The sequence below is a fragment of the Staurois parvus genome, unplaced genomic scaffold (assembly GCF_062004578.1).
Source record: "Staurois parvus isolate SC_StPar_1 unplaced genomic scaffold, SC_StPar_1.0 ptg002753l, whole genome shotgun sequence".
NCBI classification, from domain to species: Eukaryota; Metazoa; Chordata; class Amphibia; order Anura; family Ranidae; genus Staurois; species Staurois parvus.
Window position 1 is genome coordinate 4,125,945 of NW_028320549.1, and position 15,231 is coordinate 4,141,175.

The 15,231-nt window shown below is 40.7% G+C and overlaps 1 protein-coding gene across 1 annotated transcript in view; it reads left to right on the forward strand.

Annotated features, from left to right (window-relative positions):
* CIMAP2 (ciliary microtubule associated protein 2) overlaps positions 1 to 15,231 on the forward strand; it is a 35,703-nt gene that overhangs the window by 14,704 nt on the left and 5,768 nt on the right. Inside the window, exons 5-8 of the mRNA XM_089666615.1 lie at positions 3,283 to 3,420; positions 3,490 to 3,633; positions 9,794 to 9,961; positions 12,904 to 13,032. Coding sequence (XP_089522741.1) covers positions 3,283 to 3,420; positions 3,490 to 3,633; positions 9,794 to 9,961; positions 12,904 to 13,032 — 579 coding nt within the window. The remainder of the gene's footprint in view (positions 1 to 3,282; positions 3,421 to 3,489; positions 3,634 to 9,793; positions 9,962 to 12,903; positions 13,033 to 15,231) is intronic.

Below are 15,231 nucleotides of genomic sequence, written 5' to 3' on the forward strand. Positions count from 1 at the left end.
AAAATTGACTTTTACATTTAAATTTTATATTAAAATATTTCAATGTTAACTTATATGAGTGATTTTAGTGATTGTTTGTTTTTTTTCATAAATAATTGAACCACATATATAGTACATTGACAACAAATACATTACACTTTGGTAACTAAGGCCACATTCACATTTCATGCATTAATGCGAGTCATGCATGGGCATCCCATTCACTTGAATGGGTTGCCCTACATGCGACAAGCTCCCCAAAGAAGCTCCTCTACTTTTTAATTTTTTTTTTATTTAGAGTGGAGCATGGTGCAATTTTTTATTGCTCTTGTGGTGCATTTGCAGCACATTTGTTGCACGAAAAGACACGTAGTTATAGCACGCCTGCTACCCATGCTTGGGGTGCTATTAACATCTAGGCTTCATGAACACTAGCGTTTTTTTAAGCTCCTGGAAACTATTATCAGCATTTTTTTTTCCCAAGTGTCCATGCACACTATAGCCTTTTAGCATGCTTTGAGCTTCAGTGTCTAGGAGCAGAAAATAAATTGTTTTTGTTGAGAATTTTGTAGTGTTTTTCCAGCAGAAAAAAAAGGTAAATGCTACTAAAACAGCTTTTTTTCTTTTTTTTTTTCTCTACATGTACTGTAAATATACTAATAAAACATTAATGCTCCTAAATGCTTCTGAATACTACTAAAACGCTACTAAAAAATGCTTTTACCATCGATTTTTCAGCTTAAAAAAAACTCAATGTGCACAGAGCCTTAGGCAAACCTATATTTTTGTAGGGTTTTTGGGAGCGTTTTTCTAGCAGACAAATGCTGAACGCTCCTAAACACTCCAAAACACTGCTAAACGCTACTAAAATATTCCTAACAGCTTTTTTTCTAGCTTTTTCTCTACATGCACTATAAAAATGCTAGAAAAATGCTAACACTCCTAAACGCTTCTACAAGCCGGCACAAAAACACTATTATCAGCATTTTTCATCCAGCTTTCTTTCTCTAGTTTTTTTTGTACTTATAAAAAAACGCTAGTGTGCATGGAGCCTTATCTGAAACACAGGCACAATGTGTGTTTAGTAGGACGATGACAAAATGTGCATTTTTTTTTCCAGTTTGCTGCCTAATCAGAAACAGAGATGTGAACAGGGCCTTATAATACATCCTTTGAAAACAACACATTAAAGTGGACGTGTCACATATACCTACAGTCCCAAAAATGCATACATACAGTGGGGCAAAAAGGTATTTAGTCAGCCACCAATTGTGCAAGTTCTTCCACTTAAAAAGATGAGAGAGGCCTGTAATTGGCATCATAGGTAGACCTCAACTGTGAGAGACAAAATGAGAAAACAAATCCAGACAATCACATTGGCTGATTTGGAAAGAATTTATTTGCAAATTATGGTGGAAAATAAGTATTAGGTCACCTACAAACAAGCAAGATTTCTGGCTCTCACAGACCTGTACCTTCTTCTTTAAGAGACTCTTCTGTCCTGCACTCATTACCTGTATCAATGGCACCTGTTTGAACTTGTTATCAGTATAAAAGACACCTGTCCACAACCTCAAAAAGTCACACTCCAAACTCCACTATGGTGAAGACCAAAGAGCTGTCGAAGGACACCAGAAACAAAATTGTAGACCTGCACCAGGCTGGGAAGACTGAATCTGCAATAGGCAAGCAGCTTGGTGTGAACAAATCAACTGTGGGAGCAATAATTAGAAAATGGAAGACATACAAGGCCACTGATAATCTCCCTCGATCTGGGGCTCCATGCAAGATCTCGCCCCGTGGGGTCAAAATGATCACAAGAACGGTGAGCAAAAATCCCAGGACCACACGGGGGGACCTAGTGAATGACCTGCAGAGAGCTGGGACCAACGTAACAAAGGCTACCATCAGTAACACACTACGCCGCCAGGGACTCAGATGCTGCAGTGCCAGATGTGTCCCCCTGCTTAAGCCAGTACATGTCCGGGCCCGTCTGAAGTTTGCTAGAGAGCATTTGGATGATCCAGAAGAGGATTGGGAGAATGTCATATGGTCAGATGAAACCAAAATAGAACTGTTTGGTAGAAACACAACTTGTCGTGTTTGGAGGAGAGAGAATGCTGAATTTCATCCAAAGAACACCATACCTACTGTGAAGCATGGGGGTGGCAACATCATGCTTTGGGGCTGTTTCTCCGCAAAGGGACCAGGACGACTGATCCATGTACAGGACAGAATGAATGGGGCCATGTATCGCGAGATTTTGAGCGCAAACCTCCTTCCATCAGCAAGGGCATTGAAGATGAAACGTGGCTGGGTCTTCCAACATGACAATGATCCCAAACATACCGCCCGGGCAACGAAGGAGTGGCTTCGTAAGAAGCATTTCAAGGTCCTGGAGTGGCCTAGCCAGTCTCCAGATCTCAACCCCATAGAAAACCTTTGGAGGGAGTTGAAAGTCCATGTTGCCCAGCGACAGCCCCAAAACATCACTGCTCTAGAGGAGATCTGCATGGAGGAATGGGCCAACATACCAGCAACAGTGTGTGCCAACCTTGTGAAGACTTACAGGAAATGTTTGACCTCTGTCATTGCCAACAAAGGATATATAACAAAGTACTGAGATGAACTTTTGATATTGACCAAATACTTATTTTCCACCATAATTTGCAAATAAATTCTTTCCAAATCAGCCAATGTGATTGGATTTTTTTTCTCATTTTGTCTCTCATAGTTGAGGTCCTCCTATGATGCCAATTACAGGCCTCTCTCATCTTTTTAAGTGGGAGAACTTGCACAATTGGTGGCTGACTAAATACTTTTTTGCCCCACTGTACATATACTGTAAATACTTTTTTTGTAATTTTTTTTTTTCCTGTGATGTATTCTATTATTTATTTATTTCAGGTACTTATATAGTGTCGTCAATTTACGCAGCACTTTACACATATATATATATTGTACATTCACATCAGTCCCTAACCCTCAAAGGGTGTACAATTTAAGGTCCCTAACTCACATTCATACATACACATATTAGGGCCAATTTAGACAGGATCCAATTAACCTACCAGCATGTCTTTGGAGTGTGGGAGGAAACCGGAGACCCAGAGGAAACCCACGCAGGCACAGGGAGAACATGCAAACTCCAGGCAGGTGGTGCCGTGGCTGGGATTCGAATCAACGACCCTAGTACTGCCAGGCGGAAGTGCTAACCATTTAGCCACTGTGCTGCCCATACATTACTGTATATTTTCTGTGTATTTTCTTTCCCCATAAACAAAGTGGCTGTTCTGTGTGTAGGACTGTTTCCCTGGACCTGGAAATTATGGAAAAGGAGGGAACCCCTACTCCGTGATAGAAGAAAGGGCCACTAGGTCTGCCAGCTCCAAGGGCATTATGGATAGTGAAGCCAGGAAATGTAATTCAGCTGTCATCACGGTAAGTGATTACTGCATGGCTGAGAGATAATATAATTCTTGGTTTTCTAATGTTTTGCTCCTATTCTAGGGCTCCGAGCTGGGACCAGGGACATACAACTTGAAAAATTCCACTGATGAAATTTTGAAACATGTTGTTGGGAAACGAGGTCCTTATGACGTGTTTACTGGATCAAGATCTCAGCCCATTCAATATGGATACTTTGCTACTCCTGTAAGAAAACATGTTAAGGAAAAGTATAACGTATTGTCATTAAGCACATTTTTTGAGTTAATATTTCATTATTCGCTTTTAACTTTTTGATGTGACCTTTACATTTTACACACATGTTCTTTCATATTTTTGTGTTTTTTGTTAAAGTGTTACTAAACCCGCAACAGTAAAATCAGTCTGTATATGCAGTAAAGCAGGGGTGGCGAACAAGTTAGACACAAAGAGCCAAAATTTTAAACTGTGAAAGTCAGAGAGCCACACCACGCAGTGACCTGCCAAAACAGACAAACACTCACACAAAAACACATAATTAAAACCATATTATTCACCATAACACTTTCTTCCCCTTACAAAACAACAATGTGTTCATTTCAAGGTAAGTGTCCACCCTCAACACACACATCAAATGCAACTTAGCCAGAGTTAACACATCAACTACCCTGGAGGTTGCTGTGGCAAAGAGCCACAGTATACAAAATATGATAAGAGGCAAAGAGCCGCATTCATTTTGGCCGGGAGCCGCACGCGGCTCGAGAGCCGCGTGTTCGCCACCCCTGCAGTAAAGCATGCTTGTTATACTCACTGTGCAACCTAAGGTGTTAATCTTCTGCATGTAAAAAGGCTGTTTTGATCCTGTCTTATCTGCTCCTCTTCTTGTTCAGCTGTCCACGTCTTATCTCCTGATAAGACGGACTGAACCCGTAGCCCTTCTGCACATGCTCAGTTTAGTGTGTATTGCTAGAGAGTTTTTTTTTCTTTTTTGGGAGAGTGTATGTGATCAGTACAGAGCCAATAAGCACTGTCCAGACAGAGGTCAGGGGTTCTGCATCCTCCTAGAGCAGAAAGAAAACTCCTCCTACAAGCTTTAACCAGTGCTCTGCTGAACACTGATAGAAGTCACAAGACTGCTCTAACTGCTGATGATAAAAGGTATTTAGCAGTTTATATTTACTAAAATAATTGCATTTCCATGTTGTGTGTACTGTGGGAGACTAGATATAGTGAATGCAGGGTCCTGGGTTTAGTAATAATTTAAATATACAAATTTTTAGAATAGCTTTTGTATTTTTCTGCAGTCACACTATAAATGAACATTCTCAGGCTAGGAGTGCATTAGGCCTCATGTACACTGATTTATTGAACGTTGTTCCTCCTGACAGGAGAAATCAGCATTAAAAACTCACCTAAGCTGCATTTTTTTTAATCCGTTTAGGTGAGTATAGCAGCCTTTGGTATTTATTTAATTGGCCAGAATTTTACATTTATTATGGGCGTTGAAATGCATAAATGCTGAAGTGCTAAACACACTTAGCGTTTAGACGCATTTATGTGCATTTTGGAGCATTGTGCATTTTAAATACTGGTAAACTCTTGTCCTGAACGCAGTTTTTATGCTTTCAGAGAAATGCCAGTAAACTCAGCTGCTTGTAAACCCCGCTAAACAACTACGTGTACATGGACACATAGGGTAGCATAGAGGAGAGTTTAGGGGCTTTAGAAAAAAACACCCAACTGCTCCAAAATGTCCGTTTAGCTGCTGCAACATACATACGGCCTAAGGTCAGTTTCATGGTGGTTTGGCCCATGTACCCGCAATTTTCGTGTTGGTTACCTGCAGTTTGTCATAGACTTTCTATTATGTCCCACGTTTTTGGTGTATTTTCTAATGCCCCATGTACACAGGACACTTCTGAACGATGGAAACTGACTGCTGGAAAACGTAGGTTAAAAAACATCTGTTTAGCTGCGTTTGCATAACGCTTTTATGTGTGTTTTTTAAAGATAAGCACAGGAGAACCTCCCAAATGCCCAGAATGCACTGAAAAGTGGTAAATTATTAACTATTTCAGACTGTTTCAGAGAAATGCAGAGACAGCAGTACTTGTTGAAATTACGTAGGTGTGAGTTGCTCATTAACATTTCTTTTGTTTCCAAGGGTGGGAAGGTGACTGGTGGAGTGGGTCATTAAGGCCACCTGGCAGGGGGTCACCATGAGGATTTTGAGGTGTGAATGGTCATTAACATATCTTTTGTTTCCAAGGGTGGGAGAGGTCTGAGGTGTGAATTGGTCATTACAATGTATGACAAGCTTGGTAGGAACATCCTGTATTCAGTGTTTTGTCCATCTGAGTACCCTGAAAACGCTTTGCATGCATATTTTATGATGAAAAAAGGCTCTGGACAGCATTGGGAACTGGAAGAGTTAAAAAAAAATTAGCAAACGCTTATAAATGCGATTTGCCGCGTTTACAAGCGTTTTGCATTTGAAACGCTGATAAAATTCGACTGCTGAATGCAAGTTTTCTGCGTTCAAAAAAACGACTGTAAACTCAAATGCCTGTAAACGAAGATGTGTACATGGACACATAGGAAAACATTAGGGTGAGTTCAGGGGCTGCTAAAAAAAAACACTGAACAGCTCCTAAATGTGAGTTTATCAGCTGCAGTGTACATGAGCCCTAAACGTGAACCAAAGATGCAGCATGTGGGACTTTTGGTACACTTTCAGAAATTGTTTATATCATATATGGTTTTATATATGGGACTATAGTGTGCTGGTGCTGTGGTTCCAAGAAGTGGTAATGTCCCCTTAAGAACATAATTGATTCCTGGAGGGCCCATATTTATGTCCCATAGACTGTAGTAGTCACATGACTTGAGAAAGGGCCACACCTGAAATGCGTTGTCATGACAACAGCCTAATCTCACATCAACAGCGCCGAGGCTTGCATTCCAGTAAGGTGTGTCTTCCGGTCAGTGGCTGTTTTCTGGTCCTGATGATGTCGCATCTGGCGCGCCACGTCCGGTGACCAGAGGAATGCTGTTTTGAGTCCCCAAGTCTCAGCGGAGCTTAGAGTGATTGTACTTCCTGCATCATAGCTCTCCCCACGACTTGGGGACACATCTAGCAACAACGTTGACCTATCCTATACTATGTCACAACTGCTGATTCCTGGTCACCGCAACACAGGCATGACATTCTCTTCTGGATAAGTAAGCCATTTACTTTTGGATTATTTTGGAAGATTTTTGAGACTGATCATTTCTGATCACATAAAATTACAGTCCTTGTTTATATGATAAACAATTTGGAGATTACAATTTTATAATAAAATCTCTATGTGCTTTTAAAGGACTAATTGTGGTACAGGAGCGCAGCTTTATTTCTCCTAATAATTGTGATACTGCAATTTACAGAGGTACTCCCAAGGAGCTTTTGGAACTGGACTTTTGGATTAAACTACTGACGCTGTTCCCCTTCCCTGTAGTGCAATAAGAGTATGTAAAAAAAACCACATAAAAACAAGTAATATGACTGAGTGCACAAAAACCAACCAGCTGCTAGCATAAAAGGATAAACCCCTTAATCCTCAAGTAAAACATAAAAAGCATATATGCAGCGCTAAAATCCACGTGACTGTGTATAAAATGTGCAAATTCGTACAATCACCTCATGCAATTAAAGTGAACTCCAAAATTTGTCAAAAAAGTGACAAGTGCAATGGTGAATGGATGAAGAAAATCAACCAATGGTGAAAAAAATTACACAAATGTGAATATCCGGTACCCATTTAGGATATAAAACAACTCAATAAATATATGGCGAAACATAAGGTGCTTTAAACTAAAAGTCCAATGAACTTGTGAATGGATGAGAACCACTGTGAATCAAATAATTGAGTTCCAGCTCTTTAAGTGACATCAAGATTCGGTGCAGGTGACTTCTTGTGATAAACAGAATGAAGAGAGCTTGCACTTACCAGAAGCGCAAGTTAAATGCGCATATCATATCCAAAACGGGACCCTGGTGGTCCTCATGGATCTGGTCTCAACCTTGGGAGGGGGGCTTCAATGGCACACACACACCGGACAGCACTCCAGACCTCGCAGCAAACCAATCCAGCACACAGGGACACGGGGATAAATCCTTTTGCAATTCCGGTCACTTTGCACCGCCTTGTACCAAAGGTACTACTGCACCTTAAATGGCTCAGAGTGAAGCCACCAAAGGTATTCTGAAAGTGTAGTACGTTTTATTGGCACGAGTATCAAATTCCAATCAAAGGAGACAGAAAATCCAGCATGCAGCTTAAAGTTTCAAAATGGCCTCCGGACCATTGTGCGGCCTTGGCGGTGTGACGTCAGCACGGCAAGGCTCCTCTCCTTTTCTGTCTCCTTTGATTGGAATTTGATACTTGTGCCAATGTAACGTACTACACTATCGGAATACCTTTGTTTAGTGGCTTCATTCTGAGCCATTTAAGGTGGAGTAGTACCTTTGGTACAAGGCAGTGCAAAGTGACCGGAATCGCAAAAGGATTTATCCCTGTGTCCCTGTGTGCTGGATTGGTTTGCTGCGAGGTCTGGAGTGCTGTCCGGTGTGTGTGTGTGCCATTGGAGCCCCCCTCCCCCAGGTTGAGACCAGATCCATGATGACCACCAGGGTCCCGATTTGGATATGATATTTATGATATGCACATTTAACTTGCGCTTCTTGAAAGTGCAAGCACTCTTCATTCTGTTTATCACAAGAAGTCACCTGCACCGAATCTTGATGTCACTTAAAGAGCTGGAACTCAAATAAGAGTATGTACTTACCTGTCTATTCGGTCCCTATGTGGTCTTCAATGGAAAGCCCATGCAGCACCCCTACACCAATTTATAATCCATGGTTACTGTACAACTAGGATAATGATGTGCAGTAAACTAAATCAAGCTATCAAATAATAGTTTTCATCACCCTAAAGGAAAAGATGATTGTACCTAGTTGCTATAGGTTACTGCTTGATTTATAGTTTTGCCCTGCCAGAGACAGGGAACTGTGAGCATCTCCAAAAGGATCCATATTTAATTTTCAAGCAATTTCAAGTAGCTTTTCCAAAAACAACCAAATTCATCAAGACAACCTGACTCCAACATCTTCCATCATTTCTATGTATTGATAGCCATGGTGGTAGGTTGCATGAATTAATTTATTTAGACATTTTTTTCAGCTGAAAGTGGATCAGATTTCCCATGTACTGTCAGCATTAATTTTGTAATCCTTTTTAAATGGAGAAAAAAAAATATTTTTAAATGTTTTAATGGGTCTGGGATTATAAATACCATTTCAGTCTTTGCAGATGACACCAAGTTGTGCAGTGGAATAATGTCCTTACAGGATGTCTCCAACTTACAAGCCGACCTCAATGCACTAATTGGGCAACTACGTGGCAAATGAGGTTTAATGTTGATAAATGTAAGGTTCACACTTGGGGGCTAAGAATATGCATGCATCATACATACTGGGGGGGGTACAACTGGGGGAATCAATGGTGGAGAAGGATCTGGGAGTTCTGGTAGATCACAAGCTTAATAATGGCATGCAATGCCAGGCTGCAGTTTCTAAACAGAGCAAAATCCTCTCTTGTATTAAAAGAGGTATAGACTCCAGAGAGAGAGATATCATATTACCCCGGTACAAATCATTAGTAAGACCTCATCTGGAATATGCAGTTCAGTTTTGGGCACCAATTCACAAAAAGAACATTGGGTAACTGGAGAAATTACAGAGAAGGGCAACCAAACTGATACGAGGCATGGAGGAGATCAGCTATGAGGAAAGATTAGAGGAACTGAATGTATTCTCTCTTGAGAAGAGGATATTAAGGAAGGATATGATCAACATGTATAAATACATCAGTAGTTCCTATAGTGAATTCAGTGTAGAGCTATTCACCCTGAGGACATCACAGAGGACAAGGGGGCACTCTTTACATCTAGAGGAAAAGAGATTTCATCTCCAAACACGGAAAGGCTTCTTCACAGTGAGAGCTGTGAAAATGTGGAATAGACTCCCTGAAGAGTTGGTTCTGGCCAGCTCAGTGGATTGCTTCAAAAAAGGCCTGGATTCTTTCCTAGATACACAAAATATAAATGGATACTAACATTTATAGGTAAAGTTGATTTGGGAATATCCGATTGCCTCACGGATAAGGAAGGAATTTTTTCCCCTGCAGGAGAAAATTGGATCGTGTTTTGCTGGGTTTTTTTGTATTCCTCTGGATCAATTTTTTTTTTTTTTTTTTAATGGTTGAACTGGATGGACTTTTGTCTTTTTTCAGCCAGACTAACTATGTAATGTCCAGCAATATTAAGGCTTACTTTGATTTATCCACAGAAACGTACTCCATCTGAACCAGGACAATATAAAGTAAAATCATTTATTGAGGAATTGGAGGGTGAGCATCAGAAGAAAAATGGAAAGTTTGGGAAGATTGCTCAGTATCCAAAAGTCCCACCAGAAAGAATATTCTGCAGCTCCCTCACTCACTGGCCTCAGCCGGTTGTAAGTATCATGTATTGTATAGCTTACTAGAATGTTCTTGTTGGTGGTCAGCACATGTACTCAATGACTACAGTATTAGGTACACTTGCATGATAATAATGTTAACAGCTAAAAAATGAATATCCGGGCTGCTACTCAGTAAATGAAGAACTCAGAGATGATTAAGCGGTCTTCTGTTTAACCAGACGTTAGAACAGGGAAAGTGCATGATCTAAGTGCACTCAGTGTGTATGCTGCTGCTCCAGGTGGGTCTGCTACACAGCCTTTCACCTGCAGTGTATTCCGGTGCAAGCGCCACTCATCCAGCCCTGTGAAACAAATGCAATAGAATCCAAACAGCTGCACACTTGAAAACTGCATCCACTTTATTGATCATCTTTAAAATGCCATATACAGCAACAGTAGATACCGTGGGAGCAAGGAAACACAATCAACGCATTTCACGCTGCTATCGCTTATTCATGACATAGAGAACACAGGAGATACCGCTCTTTAAAAAGCTGAACCCTTATCACAGATTCATTTGCAGCACCTGTGACTGATCCCTCCTGGCTTCACTTCCTCCTTTGTATTATTTGTGCACAAACTACATACAGAGGATATAAGAAGTCTACACACCCCTGTTAAAATGTCAGGTTTCTGTGATGTAAAAAAATGAGACAAAGCTAAATCATTGCAGAACTTTTTCTGCCTTAATGTGTCCTATACACTGTATGACTCAATTGAAAAACAAACTGAAATCTTTGAGGGGGAGTAAACATAAAAAACTAAAATAATGTGGTTGCATAAGTGTGCACACCCGCTTATAACTGGGGATGTAGCTGTGTTCAGAATTAAGCAATCACATTCAAAATCATGTTCAATAGGAGTCAGTACACATCTGCCATCATTTAAAGTGCCTCTGATTAACCCCAAATAAAGTTCAGCTGTTCTAGTAGGTCTTTCCTGACATTTTCTTGGTCACATGCTACAGCAAAAGCCATGGTCTGCAGAGAGCTTCCAAAGCATCAGAGGGATCTCATTGTTAAAAGGTATCAGTCAGGAGAAGGGTACAAAAGAATTTCTAAGGCATTAGATATACCATGGAACTCAGTGAAGACAGTCGTCATCAAGTGGAGAAAATATGGTGCAACAGTGACATTACCAAGAACTGGACGTCCCTCCAAAATTGATGAAAAGACAAGAAGAAAACTGGTCTGGGAGGCTGCCAAGAGGCCTACAGCAACACTAAAGGAGCTTCAGGAATATCTGGAATGTACTGGCTGTGTGGTACATGTGACAACAATCTCCCATATTCTTCATATGTCTGGGCTATGGGGTAGAGTGGCAAGATAGAAACCTTTTCTTACAAAGAAAAACATCCAAGCCCGGCTAAATTTTTGCAAAAACACATCTGAAGTCTCCCAAAAGCATGTGGGAAAATGTGTTATGGTCTGATGAAACCAAGGTTTCACCACATCAGTGGTGTCTATTGCTGTACACTCGCCTGCCGCTTTATTAGGTACACCTGTTCAATTGCTTGATACACAAATTACTAATCAGCCAATCACATGACAGCAACTCAATGCATTTAGGCATCTAGACGTGTTGAAGACAGCTTGCTGAAGTTCAAACCGAGCATCAGAATGGGGAAGTATTGGGATTTAAGTGCCTTTGAACATGGCATGGTTTTTGGTGCCAGATCAAAAACTGCTGATCTACTGGACTTTTCACTCACAACCATCTCTAGGGTTTACAGATAATGGTCTGGAAAAGAGAAAATATCCAGTGAGCAGCAGTTATGTGGATGAAAATGCCTTGTTGATGTCAGAGGAGAATATGCAGAGTGGTTCTAGATGATAGAAAGGCAACAGTAACTCATATTCGATATGAACCCAAATCTGTGAGGGGTGTTTCCAACACCTGGTTGAATCTATGCCGTGAAGAATTAAGGCAGTTCTGAAGGCAAAAGGGGGTCCAACCCTAGCAAGGTGTACCCAATAATAAAGTGGACAGTGAGTGTATATGGAGTTTAAAGATTATTATCAATAAATTGGATTCAGTTTTCAAGTGTGTAGCCCTTTGGATCCTATTGCATTTGTTCCACATGCCTGATCTAAGTGACTTGACCATGACCATGGAATAGTTTGTTGGTGCGTGATGGTTGCAGCATCTGACTTCTGACCTCCTGGGATTTTCATAAACTACAGTCTCTAGCGCAGCCATTTTCAACCAGGGTTCCTCCAGAGGTTGTTGGGGAATTCCTTGAGCTGTGGTTGATTGTTCTACTATTTGTTGGTGCCTGCATATTTCCTGGGCCAACACCACTTGGCAGAGCCAGCAGCATTACACCAATTACCTCCACTTTAAGGTTACATTCTTTTTACTGACCTTCAATGTAAGAGGCATTTTTCCAATTGACTCCCAAATTAATTGGTTTTATTAAAGGTTCTTAAAAACCTGAAACTTAATTTAGGGGTTCCTCTGGGGTAAAACGGCTGAGAAAGGATGCTAAAGAGTATTCAGAGAAGGATGCAAATCAAATCAGGTTTTGCCTGGTAAAGTGCCCATTGACAGCATGTTTTGCAACATAAATACTTTGTATATGTGTTTAGGTACATTTTGTTAATGTATATGAGTGCCCTGGTGGCGTCCTATACCAGTACCAGTGAGATTTTAAATTGATGTATATACAGTAGATATCAGGGGCGGACTGACAACTCATGGGGCCCCCGGGCAATAGGGGATCATGGGGCCCCTGTGTCCTTGCCTAAACTCAAAGCCTATGAAAAAGGTACCAGGGGCATCTCATGGGGCCCCCTACTGACCCCGGGCCCTCAGGCAGTGCCCGAGTTTCCAACTGGTCAGTCTGCCCCTGGTAGATATGGAATTAGTGATATGAATGCATTTTGCGTTTTCATGATATTTGTCTATGTAGCAGTGTCTTGTTTTTCTTTCAACAGGATTCTCCAGGGCCCGGATCGTATGACACAAAACCACTCTTTAAATCAGTAAGACAATCATCGGCCCCATTCCTTACTTCTGCAAAAAGATTTGAGAAAAAATCGTGCCGATTACTTTTTGGAAGTTCTGTAAGTCTATTATCTATTTTGTTTTGCTTTTTGTAGCATGCATACTTTGTTACTATTAGTCAGATCAAATTATTTGTAATTCACATGTACAGCCATGTTTGCACTTTAATTGTGGAGCTGAACCTTGGATTGGACATTAATAGCTTTATCAAGCCCCTTATCCAATGCAATGCTTTGATGAATATTGACCCATTTAGAATCACCTTAGGGGGCAATGATAAGCACTTCTAAAGCTGGCCATATGCAGTTAAGTTCTTGTTTGAATGTTTGTAAGAAATTCTTAAAAATTGTTCATTGGAGCATTCAGTGGTGCTATCATTTTGTCATCCAATTCAATTAATCCAGATCTGCTACAGGAATAGATTTCTAGGTGTAAAAATCAGGTTTCATTTATTGTTTGTGAAATCAACAAAATAAATATGCAAAGTTTATTTCAATTTATGAATAAACATACTACAGTATATATATGTCTGTACTGTGTGTATATATTTATACAGTATATAAACCTTTTGTATTTTTCCTACATCCTTCTATCTTATATGATCGGTTCAAACAGGGGGGTAGATAAGGGGGTGGGTCTGAAATAAGGTGGCAGTAGTGAGCAGTGCCGGGACTAGGGCTGTGTAGGAGGGGTGTAGGTGGGGGAAGTGACAAGCAGCGATCTCCTTTCAATGAAGCAGCTGGACGCCGTGGAAGGGTGAGGAGGAGAAGAGGCTTGCAGCTGCTTCATTGAAAGCCATACAAGAAATTGCTGCTGATCACTGCCCCCAGTGCTGCATAGAACATACCTGATCATTCTGTTTTTTTCTGCCCCTCCTCCCCACTGCCGCTGTGTTCCTCCTCCCTACTGCTGCTGTGTTCTTCTCAGTGCCCAGCCCCTCCATCCTCCGCAGCAATAGGAGAAGAGGGGAGAGCTGTAAAAATGCAGCTCAGCTGCAAGCTGAACCGCCCCAGAAAAAAAAAATGACCTACAGCCCTGGTTTCAAAGAACAAATGTTTGTGACAACAAAGCTTCTAATGTTGGATCAATAGTTTCCTAGCACAAGCGCATTACATTAAGTATACATTTTTCCTGACTAAGGACCACATTAATAGTTAGAATTTCATTACCGGTAATTCAGACAAGAAACAAGAAAAAAATGCCATACTTTGCTTTCGATTTTTATTCTTCATTGGTTGAAAATGATTGTCCCGGTTAAAGCCGGCCACAGATGGTTCTAATCTCAGCCAGTTCAGCAGGGAACAGCCGAGATTTGAACAATCTATGGGCAGGCTGATTGTACCCAATTCAATTGTTGTACGACTTGGGTACAACCAGCCTGTCAGATCTTGCATGCGATTTATTGCCAGGAGCTATAGCTGCTAGCAATAATCATTGTATTCTCCTGTCAGGGATGGCCTCCCTGACTGTGTTGATAGGGGAATTGAGCAATTTTCCACGGGTTGCAGGAAAGAAAATCACATCATCTATGACTGGCTTAACCACTAGAAAATCGCATGTATATTTAAAAGTGAATATTTTCAAACAAAATTCTAACCATGTATGGCCAGCTTATCCCACAAAAGTAATCAATATTAATAATTGAAACTTTCTAGCTTTTTGTAAAATGATCATACAATGAGGCAATCAGTAGCTAAGGACAGGTCTTTGTGCTACAGACAAAATCTGGACAGTGCATGGTAGCCGATCAGCTTCTGACTTCAGCTTGTGCAGTTAATCTTTGACTAAAAGACCTGGAAACTAGTCCATCAACCCTCATTGTCCCAAGCATTCATACAGCTCAGCTGTCACAAACAATCCAACATATAACAAATGCATTTATATTATATTATACATTTATATTCTGTGATCGCCAGCTCCATTGGATGACCATAATGCAGTATTTGCCTGAAATACCTTAATCGGGAAAATACTGAATTATAGCCACTAAATGGAGCCGACACTCACAGGAAGTGAGCTTACTGGGCAAAATATGGGATCATTTATGAGAGCTGAGAGAAAACTTGATACCTTTGCACTGCAATAAAAAAAAAAAAAAATAGACCTCTAGGTAAATATGCAGCTACAAGCCCAGGAACAGATAAAATCAAAATTCAATTTGATTTTTAAAGGGCATGACATACAGGAGTGCCCAGATTGATACATCACCAAGCCAGTGGGGAGGAGAAACACGCAATTCCAGAAGCTGAAGGATGACT